At 25.6% G+C, this 24,678-nt stretch overlaps 1 protein-coding gene across 2 annotated transcripts in view; it reads left to right on the forward strand.

Annotated features, from left to right (window-relative positions):
- The first annotated feature begins 3,082 nt into the window (after window positions 1-3,082).
- LOC117170237 (zinc finger protein 184-like) overlaps window positions 3,083-24,678 on the forward strand; it is a 53,253-nt gene continuing 31,657 nt past the window's right edge. The window contains exons 1-4 of one of the 2 annotated variants that reach the window (XM_033356864.1): window positions 3,083-3,445; window positions 8,766-8,875; window positions 12,932-13,351; window positions 16,879-17,405. In XM_033356864.1, the coding sequence (XP_033212755.1) occupies window positions 8,825-8,875; window positions 12,932-13,351; window positions 16,879-17,405 (998 nt within the window). In that variant the 5' untranslated portion in view covers window positions 3,083-3,445; window positions 8,766-8,824. The remainder of the gene's footprint in view (window positions 3,446-8,765; window positions 8,876-12,931; window positions 13,352-16,878; window positions 17,406-24,678) is intronic. The other variant, XM_033356866.1, reaches the window with a different exon arrangement.

Here is a 24,678-nt window from a genome sequence, read left to right on the forward strand (position 1 = left end):
GTAACGTTTTTTTAGAATAGTTTCATTTTGAAGATTTGCTATTTAAAATTACTAATTTTTTAATATTTGCAATTGAAGAGCCCTGAACATTTAATATATACAACGGAAATGATTTAATTTTTAGTGCTTTTTTTGGAATAATTCAATTTTGCTAAATTTAAATTTATTAGATTTTATGTATTTGTAATGTAAAATTCTTCAATTGTGAACAGTAGAAATGACAACTACTTTGCATCGTTTCCAACTTCTTTTTTTTATCTACACTAATTTATCTAGACTAATTATAGTTATAGTTCACTGTTTTCTTGACAAATCAAGGATTTATTTAAAAATTCATTTTTTCTTCTGAAAATTGGTATTATTTTCATGAAAATTTAATTATTTTGTTAAAAATTCAACAATTTTCTTAAAAAGTCATTGTTTTAAAAAATAAAAATTTAACGATTTTGTCAGAGGATCAGGGTTGAAAATTCAACTGTTTTGTAGAAAATTCGTCTTTTTAACCATTTATGTTCTTGAGTTGAACATTCAACTTTTTTTGTAGAAAATTGAACTGTTTGGCTGAAAATTAACATTTGTGTTGAAAATTCAACAGTCCAATCATTATTTTTCGTTAGAAATCTAGATATTTTGTTGAACTTTTTTTTAAAATAAGGCTTTTTCGTTGAAAATTAAACTATTCCACTTTTTTTTTAATGTATTTTTTCTTAGTTGATAATTCTACCACTTGGATTAAATTTAGATTACTTTGTTAACAAATAATTTTTATGGTTAAAGTTTCACTTTAGTGGAAAATTGACTGATAACCCATTCTTTTCTGTTAAAAACTCTTTCGGTTGAAATTTGAATTTTGTTTGTTAAAAATGCAAATAAACAATGAGTTGAACTTTAATTTTTTTGGTTAAAAATTAAACTATTCCATTTTCAGTTTAAAGTTCATCTCTTTTTATTAAAAAATCAACTAATTGGTTAGAAATTTAATTACTTTATTAAAGTTGAAAATGAAACTGCTTGGATGAATTTGTAATTAATTCGTTAAAAAGGATTTTTTTATTTGAAAATTCATAATTTTAGTTGAAAATTCATCCCTTGGGTTCGAAATGTAACTATTTTGTTTGAAATTCCTTCTTTTTAGTCAATAATTTCTTTTTCTTTTACTGAAAATTATTCTTCATCGCTAAAAAATTAACTGTTTTGTTGAAAATTCGTCTTTTTAAATCTTTTTTTCGTTCAAAGTTAATCTTTGCCAGTTGAAGATTAAACTAATTGGTTAAAAGTTTATCTACTTTGTTAAAAAATTAATTTTTTCGGTTAAAGATTCATCGGTTTATTAGAAAATTCATTTCTGTGTTTGAAAATTTAACTATTTTGTTAAAAATGCCTTCTTTCTTGGTTCAAAATTCAACTATTCTTTTTTTGGTTCAAAATTTGTCTTCGTTAATTAAAATTTTCAACTAATTGGTTAAAAGTTGGACTACTTTGTTAAAAATTCATTTATTTTTTGTTCAAGATTCATAATTTTAGTTGAAGATTTAAATATTTTTTTCATTCCTTTTTTGGGTGGAAAATCCAATTCTTTTGTTGAAAATTAGTTTTTTAGCCTTAATTATTTTTTTAACTGAAAATTTATTTATTCCAGTTTTTGTAGAAAAATCATGTTTTATAGTTGGAAATTCATTTCTTTTATATAAATTTAATTTTTTTTTTTGATAAAAAAGCAACTTTTTGATTAAAATTAATCATCTGTTTTGTTTGAGAATTTTAATATTTTGTTGAACATTTTTTTTGTTTATTTTATTTTATTTTTTTTGCTGAAAATGTTGTTTTTTTTTTGAAAATGTAACTATACTCGATTTTCAGATGAAACAGGATGTTTTTTAGTTGAAAATTCAAATTTTTGGTTAAAAATTCATGTATTTTGTTGAGAATTATACTTTTTTTGTAGAAAAATATTATTTTACTAATTGAACTATTAATTTAGTTTAAAAGAACTATTTTTCCCATTGTCCTTCAGAAAATTGAAACATTTTACGTCCTATTTAATTTTGTTTGAAATTACGCTTCAAATTAAATTATTATAATTGATCTTTTCCATTTTTGGTTGAAAATTCCAATAAAATATTTATTTGAAAGTTTCTCTATTTTGTTCGAAATTCGTATTTTTAGTATATTATTAATCTTCTTGTTTGAAAATTCGTATTTTTAGTTTTAAAATTTATCGACTCTTCGAAGAAATTTCACATTTTTTGGTTGAAATATTAACTATTATATTTTTGTTTGAGAATTCAGCTTTGTAGGTTGATAATGCAACTTTTTTTGGTTGGAGTTTAGTCTTTTTTGTTTGAAAATTTGACTATTTATATTAAAATTCATCTTTGTAGATACAAAATTCAATTATTAGGTAAAAAATGAAACTATTTTGTGGAAAATTTAATTATTTTGTTGGAAAAACAAGTATTTGATTGAAAAGTCGGCTTTTTGGTTCAAATTTCAACTATCATATTGAACATTCGTCTATTTGGACAGAAAATTCATTCTTTAGAAGTGAAAATTTGTCTTCCTTCTTGAAAATTCAGGTCTCTTTTAAAAATACAATTATTTGGCTGCAAATACAACTGTTAGGTTTCAAATTAATTTTTTATTCTTTAAAATTTAACTATTTGGTTGAAAATGCAGCTGAAAATGTTTTGTGGAACATTTTCTTTTGTTTTAGTAAAAATATAATCTTTTTTATTTTAATCTAAAATTTTATTGTTTTAAATATTATGCTGAAAACTGACCTATGTGAAGGTAGTTTTGAAACAAAATTATTATTATTTTTTTTTTATCAATGAGCATATCACTACCTAAAATTAGTGAAACTTGTATTTAGTTTAAAAAGGAACTAATAAATTTGAATTTTCGCGCAATGCGCGCGGTGAGGAAGGAGTAAATGCGTGCGCAACCGGAAGCTGCGTGCGCACTCGTGATATAAAAAAAATCCTAATTTTCCCCCTTTTGGCCACTGAAATCGTCTAATTTAGGACATTTTCGTCTGAAAAAGCCGATAAAACCGTATTTTTCGCCATTATCCGTCGATTGTCAAGCTGTCAGAAGCTGTAAATTTCCGCGGGGGACCTGGGCCAAGACGGTTCTTCCTGCTGCGGAGTGCGGGGCTTGAGAGGGGCAGTGCGGGACGCCATGACAGCGTATTTTCTCAAACGAACAGTGCGTAGGTCTTCCCGTCAATTTTCGTGAAATTATCACGTACTGAAAGTGCTGAATCGCATAGGAAAGTGCATGTCGTGGCGCGGTTTCCGCGCGATCCTTCGGCGTTATTTGGAAAGCAGGTTTTTGCTTGTGGGCATCGATGGCGCGGTGAGACGGTGAGACGGAGGAGTCCCCCCTTGCTTCAGTGCAGACCAGAAACGAGATGCCAGAACCGCCCTGGAGTTCTCTCCACCACGTGAGTTCATTCTTCAAAGTCAAGTCAATTCCTGCCATTGCCCTAGGAGCCCTCGATCATCCAGCCCCGGGTCTCGAGTCCAGGGTGCCGCCAGTGCGAATTCCTAAATCGAGGCTCTCCACCATCTTGATCTTGTTGCTGCCCGCACGCGTCATATTGCGGGAGACCAGAAGATGGTGCGTGCCCTGGCCCGATATCGCCCAACAATCCGTTTCCTCCCTGGGAAAATGTTTATTCTGTTTTTTGTTTTGTTTTTTTTTTCGAAACGGGTTTCCTCACTCCTGGAAGATCCCCCGATGAGTCACCCTTCCCCACTTAACAACTGAAAGGAATATTTTTGTGGTCCGAATTTGCACTTTAGTCTAAAAGTTCAATTTTTTTTTTACAATTCTCAATGAGTGGTCAGTATGTCTGGAGTAATTGAGGTTATTTTCCTGTATTTATCTTCTTCCAGGGACGACAATGCGCTCTTTTACATTGTTTTAGGTCTTCGGAGAGTTCGGATTTAAAGTAGATATTTCAGGAGTAAAATCTCACCTTCCTTTCGATATATAATATAGAGAGGCATTATACTCGGCCTCAAATTTTGTTATCGCTGCTTTGCTACAAAAAGAATCTTTTGTTTGCAAGATCAGCTGCTTCATCTTGTTTTTTTTACTCGACCTTGAAATTCCCTTCGTTATGCTAATACAATTTAATTCCTTAAATATAATAAAGAAGTCGTTAATTTTTAATTGAAAAGTCTTATTATTATTTTACCACAAAATCATTTCTGTTGTAGTGTCCTCTTTTAAGTTAAAAATTGACTAGTTGATTGAAAATGTATTTGTTGAATGTTCAACAAAGTTTAAGAAAAATCTTTTTATTGTTGAACATTCGTTCTTTTGAATACAAAGTTCGCCGCTTTGGTTAAAAGTTCATCTTTCTTGCTTTAAAATTAACTTTCTTGTTAAAAACTTTTTTAAATGAAAGTTTCAGCTATTACATTTTTTGTTGAGAATTCATTTCTTATTTGGAACTAACTAGTTTGTTGAAGATTAATTATATTGGTAAATATTCAACTATTTTTTTAAAAAGTAATATTTTTGCTCGAAAATTCAACTGCTTCTAAAAAAATGTTTTTGTTTAAAAATTCAATTATTTGGTTGCAAATTTAACTACGTTTTATTTAAAATTTATCTATTTGGCTAAAAATGTATCTCTTTTGTAGAAAATTAATCTGTTTTAATTGAGGAGGCAACAATTGTTTTTTTTTCTGAAAATTCGGGTGTTTTTTTTTTGTTAGAAATAATTGAAATATTTTTGGTTGATGTTTCAATTTTGTTATGATCAAATTTCAATTATTTCCATAAAAAAAACCTTTTTGGTCGAAAATCCAACTGTTTTTTTTTAAAGCATTTGACCTTTTAAATCCCTAATTCGTCCTTTTGGGCTCAAAATTCATTTTTCTTGTTTGAAAATTAGCTTTATTGAAAATTCAACGGTATTTTAACACCAAATTTATTTGGAAAATGCACCTTTTTTTCGTTAGAAATTAATTTTTTTGATAATTCAAATATTCGTACTTGGTTAAAAGTTGAAGCATATTATTAAAAATGTTGTTGAAGCTTCATAATTTCAAATTGAAAATCCATTTCTTTGGTTAAAAATAGTTGCTTTTTTAAATTCCAAATTAACCTTGTAAGGCAAATTTAACTGTTCCGTTTTTTGCCAAGAATTCAAATATTTGGTGAAAATTGATTTATTTTGTTTTAAAATTTATTCATTTTTTAAACAGGATAATCTCTCTTGGGTTAAGAATTTATATTTCTTTGTAGAAAATTCAACTCTTTTGGTAGAAATTTTATCTTTTTGGTTAAGGAATCACCATTTTGTTAAAAGTTCATTTCTGGTTGAATTTACCTGTTTGGGATTTAAAATAAAAATATTTTTTCGTGGCATAAATATCAACTGTTATATATTCCTTAAAAATTAATTTTTAGGTTTGAAAATTAATCTGCTTTATTAAAATCTTAACTAGTTTGTTAACATTTGTTTTGAAAATTCATCAGCTTAGTTAACAAATTAATCTGCTTGATTCAAAATTTAACTATTCTATTTTTGGTAACAAATTCATTTTTGTCGTTGAAGATTCAATATTTTAGTTGAAAATTTATTTCTCTATTTTGTTGAAAATTCGTTTTTTTTCAAGATGAATGTTTTTAACTTGAATATTTAAATTTTCCAGTTTTGGTAGAAAATTTATCTTTTTTAATTGAAAATCCGTAATGGTTTGATTAAAATTGATCTATTTTGGTAGAGATTTTGCCTTTTTTACTTGACCTTGAAGTTCCTTTAGTTATGCTAATACAGATGTTTCATTCATAGTCGCCAGAATATTTTTCTTTAAAAGTCATATTTTTTGGTAAAATTTCATTTTTTTGGTTCAAGGTTCATTTCTTTGGTGAAAAATTTAACTATTTTATTAAAAATACAACTATTTTCGATTTAAAATTGAACTATTTTATTGATTATTAATCTCTTGAATGAGAATGGAACCATGTTCTTAAAAATTCATTTTTTTATTAATTCGACCATTTTTTATTTAACATTGATAAATTTTTCGGTTGAAGTATCAACTATTACATTTTTTGTTGAGAATTAATCTTCATTAATTAAAAATTCAAGTTCCTGGTTGAAAGTTAAACTACTTTGTCAAAAATTAATTTTGTTATTGTGAATTCGTCTCTTTTTGGTCAAAAATCTAAATACTTTGTTGACAATTTATTATTTTTATAAAAATTTAACTGTTTTGTTCATAAGTCATGTTTTTTTGTTCAAAATTCATTTCTCTTGATTGAAAATAAAATTTTTCGGTTGAAAGTTAAACTAATTCATGAATAATTATTTTTTGTTGTAGATTTATCTCTTTGGTGAAACATTTATTATTTTGTTGAAAATTCAACTGTTTTGTTAATCATTTGTCTTTTTGGGTTGAAAATTCATCTTTTCCCGTTGAAAAGTTTACATTTTTATAAAATATTATACCTTTCAGCTTGACAACTCAACTCTTGTTGACAATACTTTTTCTTTGGTTGAATGCAATTGGATTTGATTTTTTTTTAAATTCTTGTGGTTGAAAATTAAACTATAGCTGGTTGAGTCAGTGTAACTACTTTGTTAAAAATTAATTTTACTGTTTAAAGACCCATCTTTTTATTAAAAATTCATCTCCTTGGCTGAAAAATTTACGTATTTTGAACAATGCCTTTTTTTAGTAGAAAATTAATTCTTTTGTTTAAAATTTAACTATTTTCTTCAAAAGTTATCTTTTTGGTTGAAAATTCATCATATTTTTGGATTTAAAAGTCAAAATGTTTCCCAAACCATTCCATTTTTTTAGTTTGAACACTGAACTATTTTGTTAAAAATTCGCCTTTTATGGATAATTTCAGCTGTTTTTATAAATTTAAAATTAAAGTCGAAATCTGATTCATCTCTTTAGTTGAAAATTTTAATATTTTCTTGAAGATTCTTTTTTGTTTTATGTGAAAATTAATCTTTTTATTTGAAAATTCAAACTATTGTGTAAAAAGGAACGTTGTTCTTGAAAAAATACCTATTTTCTGGACAAAATTTGAACTGATTCTTTTGATAAGTAATATAGAAAAGCATTATACAGTCATGACTCAAATTTGGTTATCGCTACTTTGCTACAAAAAGAATATTTTTTTTTGCACGATCAGCAGCTTCATCTTGCTTTTTTTCTACTTGACCTTGAAATTCTCTTCGTTATGCTAATACAGATTTTTTTTATTTCTAATCGCCAGAAAATAAAAAATATTTCCTAAATTTAACTGCAGTTGCTAAGCGCTCTTTTTTTTTTACTTGAAATAATTTTTTTCCATAACATTATTACTTATTTGACAGACTAAAACTAGTGATTTGAATTTTAAATATTGAAAAAATGAGCCCTGAATATAAGGGGACTTTAAATAACCGTTGAGGATAATTGATTTGAAAATGATGGTTCAACAATTTAAATAAACTTTTAACATTCTTTGCTAAAAAAATCTATTTGTTGAAAATTTTTATTTTTGTGTTCAAAATTCATATTTTCGTGATAAAAATTCAACTATTTTTTTTTTAATTTGACTTCTTTCAGCTTGATAGTTAAACAATTTAGATCAACTTTTTTTTTGCTTTCTTTACTGGAAAATTTGCATTTGGTAAAAATTTTTTTTTGTTTGAAAATCTATCTTCTCTATTTACTGTATTTGAAAACTGAACGTTTTAATTCGATTAAACTTTTATATGTACGAGCTTAGAGCGAAAAACTCTATTTTTCACAACTTCCGCATTTTGTTGTCAGCGCAATTTCATAAAAACCGTATTAATTTACTGACAGTTTAAATTTAAATAGTCAGAATTTAGATTTTAAATAGTTTAGCTAAACATTCCACAAAATTCCTAAATGACTTGAATAATAATTTTCAAATTTCCTGTGATACATTCATTAATATTTTTTATATTTACAGCTTAAATAATTATTAGCTCATATATTCAATTAAGAAATGTCAGGTTTCATTTAAAATTTGACAGATTCTATCCTTAAGTTCCAGAAAAAAAAAATTTATATTTCGATCGGTTTTTTTTTTATCTAGTTTGGATATTTAAATTTTCTTACCAGATTCAGACTAAGTGTACTGTCCTTTCTGGCAGAAAATCTGTGAACAGTTCAAAATCAAGACAATTGTATATATAACGTAGTATTAAAAAAAGCGATTGTATTGTTTCCCTATTTTCTGTTGAACTTTAAATAATTGTCAAGAATAATAAATTTTTATTTGAAATAGTCCTATTCCATTTTTACAAAATGCTATTATGAAAATTTTACAAGGTGAGATTTCCTGAATAAATTTGAGTAACTAATTTACCTGAAAAACTACCAATTGTTAAAGAAAAATTTTTATTTAGAAAGAAAGAAAGAAACATCAACATTTTATTATCCCGAAATAAATGATTTTTTTCTTAAATAAGAAAATTACGTTTTAGTTAATTCGATATAGAAATAACAGATATTACTCCTTTACCGATAAATGCTGCAACTTGAAGATATTAAAATATCTTTAAAACATTGTTCTTCATGTTTAATTTTAGCAACAAATAATAAAAGTCATTCTATCAACTGCTGTCTATCGTACACCATTTTTTAAATAAACAGGAAATATTTTCCTATGATCTCTTGGCCAATTAAAATACAAGAAAATAAATATTATTGTTGATAGTTTTCTTTTTATTTTTCTTAAATGCTAAATTTGGCTTTTGTTTTGACTTTTAGAACAGAAAATGAGGACTGTCTGAAAGGATTGACAGGTGGTTTTCATTGAGTGAGCAAAAATGAATAGTGAGCAGCATGCGCTGCCGGCGTCTACGCAGGCACAGCAAGAGGTGAGAAATAAACTTAATTTTTCACAGGCTTTTTGTCCAATTACAAATGCGCATTATCTCATCAAATCAGATGAGTTTAAAAATCTCCTGTAGCTTTGAAACCCACATTTTTAGAATTAGCTAGTCGGGAATTGCGCTACAAATAATATATTTTTAAAAATTATTTTATTCATTTTTGTTTATTCCTGCCTTCATTATATTCTAATGGGCTATCAGGGCAGCGACTAGGCCGTTAAATGGCCCGGGAATTTAATTCTGATCACAGAAAACTTCAAGCTTTTCATTATTTTACTAATTTTTTTTGCAATTTGGAAAAGTGATTTCTACTTTGCAGTCGCAGGTTTGGCGGCATATTATCTCAGTTTACTCTAATTAAATTATAGTTTATTATTGAATGTTTATTCTTTTCCATTATAAGAAAAACCTTTTGTAATTTTTTTCTCTGGTATTTTTTTCGCTGACTTAATGTTGATGTAATTGATGATATTTCAAACATACAGGAATAGTCATTTTCTCGATTTTTTCAAAAAATAGATTTTATTATCTAAATGGTAGTTTAGAAAATAATTTAATTTGAATTGATAATTCATCTCTGGTTGAAAATGTAACTACTATTTTGCAAAAAATACGTCTTTTTTTATTTGTAGGATTTTAATCGAAAATTTAACCATTCTATTTTAGGTTGAAAATTGATATTTTTTATTTAAAAATTTAACAATTTGTTTGAAAATTTATGTACTCTCTGAAAAAATTCACCTTTTTGTAGAAAATTCATTTTTCTGGTATAAAAATTCAACTATTCTCGTTGAAGATTCATAATTTTAGTTGAAACTTCATCAGTTTGGTTGAATATTGATCTTTTCTGGTTCAAAATAAAAAATGCGGATGAAAAATTGTATTTTTTAAATTGAAAATTCAACTATTTAATTGAAAATTTACATATTTGATTAAAAATCGATTTTTTGGTTGATAATTATCTTTTTATTTGCATTTAAGTATCACAGTTTAATATTTATCATTTTAGTTGAAAATGTATCTTTTAGGTTAGAAATAAAATTACTTGGTTTAAATTTAAATGTTTAGCCAAAAATTTAACTATTTTGTTGAAAAATTGTTACTTTTTTGGTTATAATTAATATTTATTTAAACTGAAAATGTAAATGTTATTCCATAATTTTATTTACAAATTCATCTCTTTGTTTGAACATTCATTTTTTGACTAAAAATTTAATTATTCAATTTTTGATTGAAAATTCGTCTTTTTTGGTAGAAATTAATATTCTAACCTGAAAATTAATCTTTTTGACCTAAATTTTGAACTATTCCTATCAAATATTCGTCATTTTAGTTAAAAATCATTTATTTTTCAGTAAATTAATAGTACCCAACAGGAAAATGATCTAATTTTGGTTGAAAATTCTATTATATTTTTGATTCGCAATTTTTCTCGCTTGGTTACAAATTCTTGTATTTCTTTGAAAACTTTTTGTTTTGTTAAAAATTCAACTTTTTGGATTAAACGTCTTTTTTTTTATCAGAAATTCAGCTATTTCATTAAAAGTTCAAGTACGTTATTGAAAATTCATTTCTTGTATTAAAAACGTAACTATTTCGTTAAAAATTATTTTATTTTTTTTGATTGATATCTAATTGTTTTAACTAACAATATAATTATTAAATTTTCGGTTCATAATTGATAGTTTTTTATTAAACATTGATCTTTTTCAGTTGAAAATTCATGTATTTTGTTAAAAATTCGTATTTTTTTGTTGAAAATTTATCTTCCTGGTGGAAAATTCATCATTTCGGATTAAAAATGCAACTGTTTGAGTAAAAGTTAATCTGGTTTGTATGGGGCTTCAAAAATTTGGTCTAAAATTAAACTAGTTTCATGAAAATTTAGCATTAAAAAAAAAATTATGTTAAATATTAAGATTTTCGAGTTAAAAATTCCAATTTTTTATAGATAATTCTTATTTTTTAGCTTCAAAACCAAAAATTTTGTTTAAAATTCGTCTTTTTTGCCAGAACATCAATCTTCTTGCCGGAAAATTAATAAGTTTAGTCAAAATTTTAACTATTTGGTTACGAACTCGTAGTTTTTAATCTTCGCGGGTTAAAAAATCTTCTTTTGGGTTGAACTCTTCTTGAAAATTACTTTTTTTTAAAGATTCATCATTTTAGTTAAAAATTCACTTTTTTCATTTTTGTTTATAATTAATGTTTTTAACTAACAACATAACTTTTCCATTTTTGGTTGAAAGTTAATATTTTGATTGAAAATTGATATTGTTATTGAAAATTCGTCTTTTTTACCCGAAAGTTGGACAAAGATTCATTCTTTTTGGTGAAAAATACAAATTTTTTGGTATAAATTAATCAGGCTTGGTTAAAGATTCAACATTTTGGTAGAAAATTATATTATGTTATTGAAAGTTAACGTTTTTGTTATAAAATAATATTTTCCGTTTGAAAATTCAATTCTTTTTTAATAATTCGTTCATTTGGCTGTAAAATTTAAACGTTTTATGGAAAATTCGTCTTTTTTGGTAGATGATTAATCTTTTTTCTAGAAAATTTATATCTGTTAGTTGAAAATTCAACTACTTGGTTAAAAGTTGAACTAGTTCGTTAAAAATGCATATTTATTTTAAAGATTCACCTCCTTCGTTTTGAGAAACTTAATCTTTCGGGTTAAAAAAATCATCTTTCGTGTTGAAGTTTTTTTTAAAAAATGCATTTCCTTATTTATCGTTATAATTAAACATTCATCTCTTATTGAATATTCTCTTTTTTTTTAAATTAATTTTTTATTAATAATGTGACATTTTCTGTTGAAATTTAATATTTTATATTGAAAATTGAACTTTTCTAGTTCAAAATTAATGTATTTTGTTGAAAATTCGACATTTTTGGTTGAAAACTAATCATTGTGATTGAAAATTGATCTTTTGTAGTTAACAGTTCAACTACGTGTTTGAAAGTTGAACTAGTTTGTTGAAATTCTGTATTTTTAGGGTATTCCTCTTTAGTTTAAAATTCAATATTTTTGTTGAAAATTCAGTTTTATTGTTGTTAAAAATTAATTTTTGTTATCTGAAAATTACACTTCAATTTTGGGTTAAAAGGTTATCTTTTATAAGTTGAAAACTTAACTATTTGGTGGAAACTTCATATATTTGATTGAAAATTCGTCATTGTTTAGAAAATTAATCTTGCTTTTTTGTTTTTTTTTGAAATTCAATATATATTTCAGCTTGAAATCTTAGGAATTTATAAGGTGTTTCATATCGCATTCAATATGGCATTTACTTCCTAAGTTTTGATGGAATTTTGGGCTACTCTACATTTTTTTCTCTGCTTTTAAAGTTTCTCAAATTACATTTTACGATTTTATTAAATGATTTCTTAAATTTTGATTGACTATATTAAAAAACTTTGAATAGAAAGAAATAGTAGTCGAAAAGAAAAAATTCTGGAAATTCTGGAAAAGAATTTTAGTTCTGATTTAGAAACAGGGGATAAAAAGAATTCTGGTACTAAGTCAGAATTCGTCTAGTTGCAAGTCAGAATTCTCTGTTTCAAATCAGAATTTTATTTGTTCTGTCCAAAAATTAACTGATGTTCCCACTTATAATTCTAATTCTTTTCCGAAATTGCCTGTTTCAAATAAAAATCTTTAAAATTCGTTTGACATCATTCGAATATTTTTAATTCTTTAAAATTGTCTGGGAGAAAGCCGTGAATTTAAAATCATCGTTCAGATAGAGGAGAATGTAAAAATCTTGAAAGTTCGTTAAATGCGCAGATTCCTCTTTTAGATGTCACCATTATCCATTTATTTAGCTTGAGCTTCTTCCACGCGTGGATAAAAATTCATTTTCAAAAACGTGAATTTGATTTTAATTTAATTTAATAAAAGAAAAAAGAAAGAAAAAGAAATCCTGATGATACAATGTGAATTGTATTAGCGCATTTGTTGATTGGACTAGAGCCTGTTGCATGCTAGTGCATGCTCTATCGATGTTGTACAAATGTCTGAATGTATATCGGTAGGAAGTAAACGCGGTGCAAAGTGGTCGTCCTTCGTATCCCGGTGGTTTGGCTACGGCAGCCAGTCTTGGAAATGTAGGGAATACTCCGCATTCATCTGCGGACCTCCGTGTAGGTACAGCAGTAGCCTTAGCGTCCTCGGTAGCTAAATATTGGGTCCTGACAAATCTATTTCCTGGGCCAATACCCCAGGTCTCAGTTTACCACCATCCCCACCATAACTCCTCGCATCGAGGCGGTGGTGGTGGAGGAGGAGGAGGAGGAGGAGGAGAAACTCCTTCGAAAGAGTCGCCATCGACACTGAACCAGGAGATGGCCTTGACCTCAAGTTCCCATCATCAGAACGCAGCCTCGCACCATCATCATCATCAACCTCCCGTTAGTACCAGCAGTCATCACAGTTCGTTGCAGGCCAATACGCAGGTTTGTTTACGTAGAATGCATGCGATTATCATCTTGCACTGTAGAGTGACGATTTGCCAGTTGACACCGTATCGATCACTTCTGCATTTAGAACAAAATCTTTTGATATGAATAACAAATGACAAATGCAGATGAGATGTGTCCGGCTTGCATGGCTGTAGATTATACAATTGCAGGCCTCACAGGCATTTTACAGAGCTTTTAATTTGAAATATTTTAGGGAACTTTTAACAGATTCTAAAGAATTATTAATTTCATTCATTTGAAGGGATGTTAAAGCGTTTACAATATTTTAGTTTGATGCATATTGTAGAATTTTAAACGATTTCACAACATTTTATATGATTTCCGAGGATTTCAATGATTTTAAGGGATTTTAAAGGAGTCGAGATATATTATAATACATTTTCCAGAATTTCAGGAAATATCATCTTAGAATTTCATGAGATTTTATATTTTAGTGGATTTAGCCCTCAAAAGTTACACTGGTGCGAATTCGCACCCGAAGTTTTTTCATTTTGTTGGCATTTACGCAAACACAGCTGCAGCGGATTATCTCCACATATATTACGTATATATGTTAAATATTTGTTATATATGCTAGTTGTTTATTATATGTTCAATATATTAAATATTTAATATTAACATTGCAAACAAACCAAATCGCACCAGTGTACTGTTTACGTATGCCGAGTTGGAGGATACCATTTAAGGGTTAAAAAAATGTCTTCACGAGAAGTGAGCCATTTTCTAGGATTTCAAAGGATTTGAAATATATTAGAGAACTTAAGAAGATTCCAAGGAATTTTTTATTAATTTAATTAATTTGCAAAAGTCGTGGAATTTTTAAAAAGTGTTTAATAAACCTGGGAAAATTATAGAATTTTGAAAAAAAAATACTGGATCTTTTTTAATCGCCTCTATTTAAAATTCTTAATAATTTACTATTAATTTAATTTTGGAGTCAGGCTCTTTTTAGCAACCCTTGATTTGAAGGGATTTTAAAACTTTTGAAATATTTAAAAATGCTTTTCTACATTTTTGGAAGATATGAAGCGATTTTTACGTTACCTTAAATTCCTCTAAATTCATTCCAATGTTAACGGAAATCAATGGAATTGTTTTGATTTACCCATTTTTTTCCAATTCTTTTGAAATCTTGTGAATTTATCCTGAATTTTTAGACCTTTGAGCGCGAAAAGAGTACCCTATTGGGAATGGTGGTCTCCCATTGCGCCACCTGGTGCCAAAAACTGGACCTAGAAAGAGTAGGTATAATTTTAAAGTTGAACATTAACTTTTGCATACATTATTTTTTCACGATAGTTTTTTGAAGTATAAAACAATGATTGAATACTGAAAACAAATTTTCATCGAAAACAAATAGTTTTAGATGGAATTTCCATCTTATACAGTGAAAAAACACATTTTTGTCAAATAGGTTTAAAAAAAAAACAATTATTTCACTATTTCATGTAAGTTTTAAGGAATTTAAGTTTAAATATAATTTAGTTAATGAATATAGCGACAAATTTTATCCAGATTATTCAAATCTGATTCAAATTCTCAGTAATTTAGTCATAAAATGGAAGCTACTAACACTTTTAAACGGAACAATTTTTAATTAAACGCAGTTAATGAGCCACATATAAAATTTAATTTAATAAATTCATATCTTTTGGAATAATCACTCAAAATGATCTTTTCAGGGTAAAAATCATTATTAATTTTCATAGGAAATGTCTTTTAATCTTCTGAAGCCATTCAGAATTCTTAAAAATCTTTAAAATTGTTTGTACGAAATCTGCCAAAATCTATATTTTGATTTAAATTATACCGTGGGTGGGCTATTTACACCGAAATTGTGTTACTAATAGCCGGATTTTGTCGGTACACGTAGACATTTTGTTTAAATTATTTCAAATAATTTCAAATTTTAAACTGAATTTGACTTTTTTCAAACCTTCTAAATATTTGTTCAACTTCCTTGAATTTATTTATAGAATAATGTGTCTTCAATTGTTATTCATACATCGAAGTTCAACAATTTGACTTACAAATAACGTTTGTTTTTTTAATAGAATCATTAAAATCGGACGTTCAAAATTTAGTTTTTAATATTTCACTATAATTATTGATTTAAAATAAACAGTCAGATATTTCTAAATATTAAGTAACTCTTATGTTTTTTAATTTAAAAAATTCAAATTGAATGGTTTAAAAATTGAATAATATGATAGACTAAAATAATATTTGAAATTTAATAAAAGTCTTTGTATATGAATATATTAGGTTGAAGTTATTTTAAAATTGAAAATAGTTTATAAAGTTTCAATCAGGCGTTTGCATTTGTTTAACTAATAAGAATTTCCAATTGAAATAGTTTACATCATTTTTAACGTTAGAAACTGGAAATTCTAAAATTGCGAACTGATTTCGAATTCTGTTGTAAAATTAATTGTCATTCACGTTTTAAATCTTAAAGAACAATTCAATTTTAAAAATCATTATTAAATGGAAATGCGCATTTTAAACTGAATGATATCATAATCAACATTTTTATGTGCAAATTAAAATGCATTTTTAAAATCGTACCTATTCTTTCTAGTTCGGATGTTTTTTTTTTATGATACGCCACCTGGTGAGAGAAATCGGAATTCGAAAAAATAGGTGCGACTTTAAAGATGCATTATAATTTGTGCATAAAAGTGTTTTAACGATTTTTTATGTGTCGTGCAAAGTATTGATTGGATAATAAAAATTAGTCCTTATCGGAAACAAAGGGTTTTAGATGGAATTTACATATTATACAGTAAAAACCCACATTTTTTGACAGTAATATTGTTCTAAAAGAAAAAATTGTTGTTCTACTTATTGTGATTTTCAACAGATTATAAACTTAAATGGACTTATTATTTTATACATGAAATATTAACTATTTAAGAATCTGATCGAAAAGTTCGGTTATAATTCGTATTTAAATTCTAATAGACTATTATTCGTATTCTTGGCATAATATGGATAAAATTTGTCGCTACATACATTAATTAAAGTTTATTTAAGCTTGCAATGCATTGGAACTTTCATGAAATAATTGTATTTTTTAAAAAAATCCTATTTCACAAAAATGTGTTTTTTCACTGTATAAGGTGGAAATTCTATCTAAAACTATTTATTTTCGATGAAGATTTGTTTTCAGTATTCAATGATTGTTTCATAATTTACAAAACAATCTTAAAAATATTTTTATGCAAAATTAAAATACATCTTTAAAATTGTACCCACTCTTTCTAGTTCCAGTTTTCGGCACTAGGTGGCGCCAATGGTGGACCACCATTCCCAATATGAAGCGTGACAAAAAGTACCCGTTGTTCCCTATATTTTTTATCCCCAAAGGGGGACTCTGTGAGGCCTGCAATTATGTTATTTTTTTTTTTCTCATAAAGTAGATTCTCTATTAAGTGCAAGTTCCAAATTTGAAGTGTATTTAATGGAAAATATTTAATTGAATCTCTCCCCTCCTTCAGCAGATCCCCGTCTCTCTTCCTGGTTTGAATTTAGACGGAAGTCATATTCCGGCGAGTCATTTGCAAGCGGCGCATGCCCAGATGCAGCAGCAAATGCAGTCACAACAACAACAGTTGCATCAGCAGCAATCCCAGCAGCAGCAGCAACAACAACAACAGCAGCAGCAGCAGCAGCAACAACAGGCGCACCATCAGATGCAGAATCACCAGAATGCCCAGAGTAATGCACAGGCTGTGCAAAATCAGAATTCCCAGAGGGACGACAAGATTAAGGATGAGAGTGGAAGCTGTACAACTGAGCGGTGCAGTGACAATCAAGTGCATTGTCAAGTACAGTGCGATCTTCAATTGCAAGCGCCCCAGGATTTGCATCAGAGTCTGATGCAGCAACAACAGCAGCAGCAGCAACAACAACAACAAATTAGCGTCAATATCAGTGGTTCTGGAGGCGACAGTGGCAACCCGAATAGTGCTGAGAAAAATTCAGATAAGAAGGAGGATATGAGACAACAACTTAATATGGCCCAGTAGGTTTTTTTTCCTTTTTTTTTTACATAATATATTTTTTTTTCCAGTGAACTTTTTCGTGAGGATGCTCGAATCTTTTTTTTTTTTTAATTGCAATATCAAATTTAATGAAAATGAGGGTGGTAGCTGGACCGGGAATTTTAGGAGGTCGTGAAAATCTTTCACTTTTAAAATTGTCCATTTTAGACTTCATTTTAAAATTCAGTTTTAAGGGCATAAAGAATACAAAATTAGAAACATTTAAAATGGAAAATTTTGGATTAAGAACATTTTCAGTTCCTCAATAGTGAATGTAAATTAATCAATGATTTTTTTTTTAATGGAATTGTACCTACTTTAGATTTAAAAGTGAATAATAATTGATTTTACAAGACGATACGGAATCAGTTTACAATTTTAGAATATCAAGATTTTAACGTTAAAAATTAAACTTTTTCAATTGTTTCAATTGTTCAGGGTGGCCGCTGGACCGGAAAATCGGGAAATGACAGTGAATTTATTTTTTGACCGGGAATTTTACAAACTTTTTAGAATGAAAATGTTGTTCAACTTTGAATTCAACCGTTTTGAAATAATTTACTAAATTGTGATTTTTATAAATTATTATATAATTTAATTTAGAATGCTTAAATTCGAAAATCTTTCATTTTAACATTTTTCCATTTTAGATTTTTACTTTTTAAGCATATATTTTAATTTAAAGAATTTAAAAATGCAGTTTTAAACGTTAAAAAAAAATTAGAAGTTTTTAAAATCGAAGATCTTTTTATAAAAAAAACAGGGTGGCCACCGAACTGGGAAACTGGGAATTTTACGAATTCTTAGAAGAAAAATTTGCCAAAGTTCGATTTTCACAGTTTTTATTTTTAAATAAAAATTTCATGATTTATCAATAATATATTTTTAATTCAGAGTTTCAGGTCTTCCTTTATATTATTTTTTATATTAAATTTAATAAATAAATTGATTAATTTATTATTTCTATTAATTTTTTTAGTCATTCAAAAATGTAAACGCGCGTTTTACTATTTTCAACTTAAAAATAAATCCAAAATAATATAGTCATAATTGAAGGTTTTTAGTAAATTTTAAATATTGTGAGCCTAGATTATTGAATTTTTTAATTAAGCAAAAAAAAAAGAATTATTTAATATTTAGCAATATTTCACTGTTCATTTAAGACGAGTAAATTGAAATTTGAATCTTTAGATTTTCGAAGAACTTTTAAACTTTTAACGTTAAAATTTTAATTGTTCTATTTAAAAAGTGTTTAATTTATAAGTGAAATTGATAAATTTTGACGCATAAATAACAATTGTACACTTATTATTTGTAGAAAAAATTTGAATAATTTTAAGAAAGACAGAAATTTTGAAAAGATTCAAAATTAATTAAAAACTTGATATGATTTCAAGTAAGTTAAACGAAGTGTGTTAACATTTTTTTCAGATCTTCCAAATATATTTTAAAATTAATCGAAATTTTCCTACAATTTTTTGAAAATCCTGCAAATTAAAAAAAATCTTTAAAATCTTCCATGTTCTTCTTTGATAATTTTTTTAATCTCTTAAAATCTTCTTAAACTTTCTGTTACAATAATTTTGAAAAGTGAAAAATCATTTTCAATTTTTCAAAGAATCTTAAGCAAAATTTTAATTCTTTTGAAGTTTTTCACAATTATTAAAAAAATTCTAAATTTTTTGTTTGAAATCTGCATAAATCTACATTTTATTTTAAATTCGGCTGTAAGTATTTGAAATTATTTCAAGTTCTAAATTTAATTCGAATCTTTTTAAACCTTATAAATATCTCTTAAAATTACTCTTAATATTTTTACAAATAATAAGTGTTCTATTATTATTTATAAATTCGAATTATTTTTTTAATTTGCAGGATTTTCTAAAAGTTATAGAAAAAATTCTATTCATTTTGAAATATATTCAAAAGTTCCGAAAAAAGATTAAAAAATTACTTCGAATTTGGAAAAATTCAAAGCTACTTCTTGATTTTTCAAGATTTTGAAATGAAATCTTAAAGCTTTTGAAGGATGCCTAGACTATTTAGAATAAAAATAATTTAACTTTTAATTTAAATACTGTTAAGTTAAACAAATTATTTTTCAATTTTTAATGTGTAGTTTGAAATTATACAATTTTTGAATTGAAAAACTTTTAAACTTCAATTGTAAAAGTTTGTAATTCAAGTGTTCCACTTGGAATCTTTTAATTTGTTGTTTATTATTTATTACTTCATACGGAAAAATGTTTAGAATATAGTTTGATTTTTTAAAATTCATTGGCCGTGAAAAATGTTTGCGAACCGGGAAATGACCGGGAATTTTTTTCTTCGATTAAAACGGCTTAATCTTTGTTTTTATTGAATTGTTAGCTGAATAATAAAAGCCCGATTGAAACTTTATAAACTATTTTTAATTTAAAAATAACTTTAAAATAATATATTCATAATCGAAGGCTTTTTATTAAATTTCAAATATTATTTTAGCCTAAAATATTCAATTTTTAATCAATTCAATTTCAATTTTTTTAATTAAGAATAAGAATAGTTATTTAATATTCAGCAATATTTGGCTCATCATTTAAAATCCGTAATTATAAATTAAATATTAAAAACTAAACTTTGAACGTTACAATTTTAATTGTTCAATTTAGGAAATGTTGTATTGAAAGCCAAGTTATTGCAGTTTTATGTATAAAAATCAATTGAACTCCTATAATTCTTTTAAAAAATTCAAGTAACCTGAAGAGATATTTAGAAGTTGTGAAAAAAATTTATTAAAAATTTGAAATAATTTCAAATAATGTAAACGAAGTATCTATGTGCATCGACAAAATCCGGCTTTTCGCACAAATATTACGGTGCAACGACCTAATTTGAAACTAAAAATATTATCGATTTTGACAGATTCTTAAGAAAAAACATAGAAGCTTTTTAAGAATTTGGAAAGACTTCCGAAGAATAAAAAATATTTACCAGGAAAGTTGAGGATAATTTTTTATTTCGAAAAATTAATTTTAAAGGAATATTTTTTAAAAATTTAGAAAAATTTCAAGCAAATTTATTTAATTTGTTAAAAATTTATCAGTTTCATTATAATTTTTTTTTTTTAACTGAAAATTTAACTTGCATTTTTCGTTGAATATTGATCCTTTTTCGTTCAAAGTTCAATTATTTGGTTGAAAATCCTTTTGTTTTTTTTATTTCAAAATTCAATTGTTTCGTTAAAAAGTTGATCTATTTTGTTGAAAAATTGTCATTTTGTGATTAAAAAAATTTATCTTGTTGAAAAATTCACTTTTTTTTTGTTAAAAATTCAAATAATCCTATTTAATATTCATAATATTATTGGTAAATTTACCTTTTTGGTTAAAAATTCCAGTTAAAGATTCATCATTTTTTAGTTAAAAACTTTCCTTTTTTTCTCAAAAATTAGTTGTTTTTTTTCTTGAATATTTATATTTTTATCTAGAGATTGAACTATTACAGTTGAGATTCGTAATTTTAGTTAAAAATTAATCATTTTGATTTAAAAAAATTTTTTCAACTGAAAATTTAACTTTCATTTTTGGTGGAAAATTAATCATTTTTAATTCAAAATCCAACTGTTTGGTTGAAATTTTTTTTTGTAAAAATGAGATTCATTTGCGAAAATTCATATTTTTTGTTAAAAATTCAAGTAATCCTATTTAATATTCATAATTTTATTGATAAATTTACCTTTTTGGTTTGAAAATTTAACTAATACAGTTAAATATTCATCATTTTAGTTTAAAATTTATCTTTTTGGTTTAAAATTAATCTATTGTAGTTGAAGTTTCATCATTTTAATGGAAAATTCAGGTATGGTTAACATTTTTTTGTTGTGTGAAAAATTAATTATTTCAATTGAAAAGAGTGACGTCAAAATAGGCTGTTTTTTCGCTTACTTTTTGGACCTCGCTAGCGACCTGGTGAAAAAACATAAAAATATGTTACAGGTATCAAATTATTCGTCATTAAAACCCAAAGTGAGCATTGTTTTTCGTTTTTTAAAAATTCCACAAAATTACCTCTATTTTAGGGTTGAGTAAACCCTCAAAAAAAATTTTAAATAGGAAACACCACTAATTATAAAATCATTTTTCATTGTATTTTTTTTTTATCAAATAAACCGTACAGAAGTAAAAGCACGTATTTTTTTGATTGAAAAGGGGTTGACGTGAAAAATGTTTTTTATAATTGGTGGTATTTTCAATTTTTTTTTGTATCTTCTCAACCCCTAAATAGGGTTGATTTTTTAAAATTAAAAAAAAATGCGATGCTTATTTTGATTTTTAATGACGAATAATTTGATATCTGTAACATATTTTTATATTTTTTCACCAATTCGCTAGGGAGGTTAAAAAAATAGGCGAACTCTGGCGTCACTCTTTAAATATTCCATTTTTTAGTTCAAAACTGATCTTGTTTCGTTCAAAATACAACTATTAAATACTTTAAAGACAATATCAAGAAATAAATGGTTCTTTCGTATTATTTAATTAATCTATAGCCCTATTGTATTAAAAATTATCTTTTAATAATATTTGTCAGAGCTTTCTAAGTTAAAAATATTAATTGAATCCTCAGAAACTTAAAAAAAAAAAGAAACATTCAAATATTTGGTACTTTAGAGCCAAATTCAAGAAATAAATGGTTATGTTCTCAGTATTATTGAATTAATCCATAGCTCTAATATATTAAAAAATATCTTTCAATACTTTGTCAGAGATTTCTAAATTAAACATTTTAATTAAATCCCCAGAAACTTAAAAAAAAAGTTATTTACAATAAACCAACGAAAAAAATATAAATTGAGATACCTAGAAAAAAGCTGTAACAGTCAGTAGGGTGGTCCAAAAAAAGACATTTTCGAATTTTTGCGATTAGACTGAAAAATATTGTATGCTACATAAAAATAGAAAGTGCCTATTTTTTTTACTTTTGAACAAATTAATTAATAGGACTACGCATTTCACTTTTCTCTCTTATGGAAATTAACATGTAAAATGACATTTCTTTTTTGAAATGCAATTTTGCAATAGAAGTTATGATTGTATTCGTCTAAAACTTTAGGCCTGTATTTGCATAAGAATGATAATGCATTTTAACATACTTTGCCGTTTTAAAAATGTCATGTAAGAATTTAAGAATGAAATCAATTTCCGTAAAATAGCAATTTTTAAAACCATATACCGGGTTTTCTTTATATTTTCATCATCTGGAATTTTTACAAAACACGAGTTGCCTACCTAAGAACAAGTTTTTATATAAGAAAATAAAAATGTATAATAATTTGTAGGAGAAAAAGAGTATTAAAAACATGAAAAATCGTTAAATTATGAGTTTTGCGACGCCTTTGATTTAGGGATGAAATACAACAGAGGAATAGACACCAGTCAATAATCTTCTTCTCGGTCCTTGGTAATCCTCCAACGTATTTATGGCTCTTATTACCTGCAGGCTTCTTAACACCTTTTTAAAGGGAGTCAGAGGGAGAAATTAAATAAATTAAATCGGAAAGTACATAAAACTAAATATTTATTGCAGTTTTATTTTGAAAATTAGATCATTATTTACCAGCGACTTTTTGATTTAGAAACAAATCAACCTTACATTAATAATAATTATTAAATAATGTAAAATAATTGATATCTAAAAAATAATTAAAATTATTAATAATAATTTTAATTAAATGAATTGAAAGCAAATTAATTAAAACGTACAATTTTTCATGATTAAATAAAAATAGAATAATTATTATTAAATTTTTTATAACTAAATCATCTATTAATTAATAATTAAATAATGATTTATTAAAAATAATTAATAAATGCTCAGTTATAATTTATAATTATTAATAATTTATTAATTCAGTAATAAGTCAATAATAAATTAAATCGGAAAGTACATAAAACTAAATATTTATTGCAGTTTTATTTTGAAAATTAGATCATTATTTACCAGCGACTTTTTGATTTAGAAACAAATCAACCTTACATTAATAATAATGATTAAATAATGTAAAATAATTGATATCTAAAAAAATAATCAAAATTATTAATAATAATTTTAATTAAATGAATTGAAAGCAAATTAATTAAAACTTACAATTTTTCATGATTAAATAAAAATAGAATAATTATTAATAAATTTTTTATAACTAAATCATCTATTAATTAATAATTAAATAATGATTTATTAAAAATAATTATTAAATGCTCAGTTATAATTTATAATTATTAATAATTTATTAATTCAATAATAAGTCATAATTAACATTGAATTACAAAATAATTAAAATTAACAATGATAATTAAAATAAAATAAATCAAAATTTCAAATTTTGTATACTTAATTAATAATTAGATAATTGTTTGTCAAAAAATAATGATTAAATAATTAATAATTCAATCATTCATAATTATTTAATTAATAAATAATTAAAGTTAACAATGATGATTAAAATCAAATTAATGAAAACTTACAATTTGTCATGATCAATTAATAATTGAAGAATTATTTATTAAAAATAATTAGTAAGTACTGATTAATAATTTATCATTATTAATAATTTAATAATAAGTCATCATTAACATTGAATTAAAAAATAATTAAAATTAACAATAATAATTAAAATAAAAACTCAAAATTTAAAATTTTGTATGCTTAAATAATAATTAGATAGTTGTTTATCATAAAATAATGATGAGGGATAAGGTATAGAAATAAGGATCTTAATATAAAATTTTCTGTAAATAGCTGTAAATAACTTTTATTAGTAAGCATAAAATGTTATAAAATATTTAGCCTTGTAGGCGGAAGTATTGTAAGGAATGAAAGTCATATAAACCCTTAGGGGCATATTATGAATTCAAAGGATTTAGATAAGGTCGTTGTTGAGGTCTTCCTTCTGAACCTTTTTACTCGAATTTTCAATACGTTTAATTTACAATTTCAATTTTATTTTTAATTGAGAAAGTGAATCAAATTTACCTGCAAATTGAAGCTGTCATAAAAGTTTTAAAAAGGAGGAAAAATTTGGAATGAAAATTCATTAAAAAAAAAAGAAAGAAACGATTGTCGCCAAAACCTTTTTCTTCGTTCTTATCGTTCTCCTTTATCTTGTACAAATTTAAGTAAAGATTAAAAAAATAATTTACCTAAGTTGCTGGAAAGATTTTGTGTTGGTTTTATTAAAAATTTTCAATACTTGTGAATCCAGAGCGGATTGAA

The sequence above is a fragment of the Belonocnema kinseyi genome, chromosome 3 (assembly GCF_010883055.1).
Source record: "Belonocnema kinseyi isolate 2016_QV_RU_SX_M_011 chromosome 3, B_treatae_v1, whole genome shotgun sequence".
Taxonomy (NCBI): domain Eukaryota; kingdom Metazoa; phylum Arthropoda; class Insecta; order Hymenoptera; family Cynipidae; genus Belonocnema; species Belonocnema kinseyi.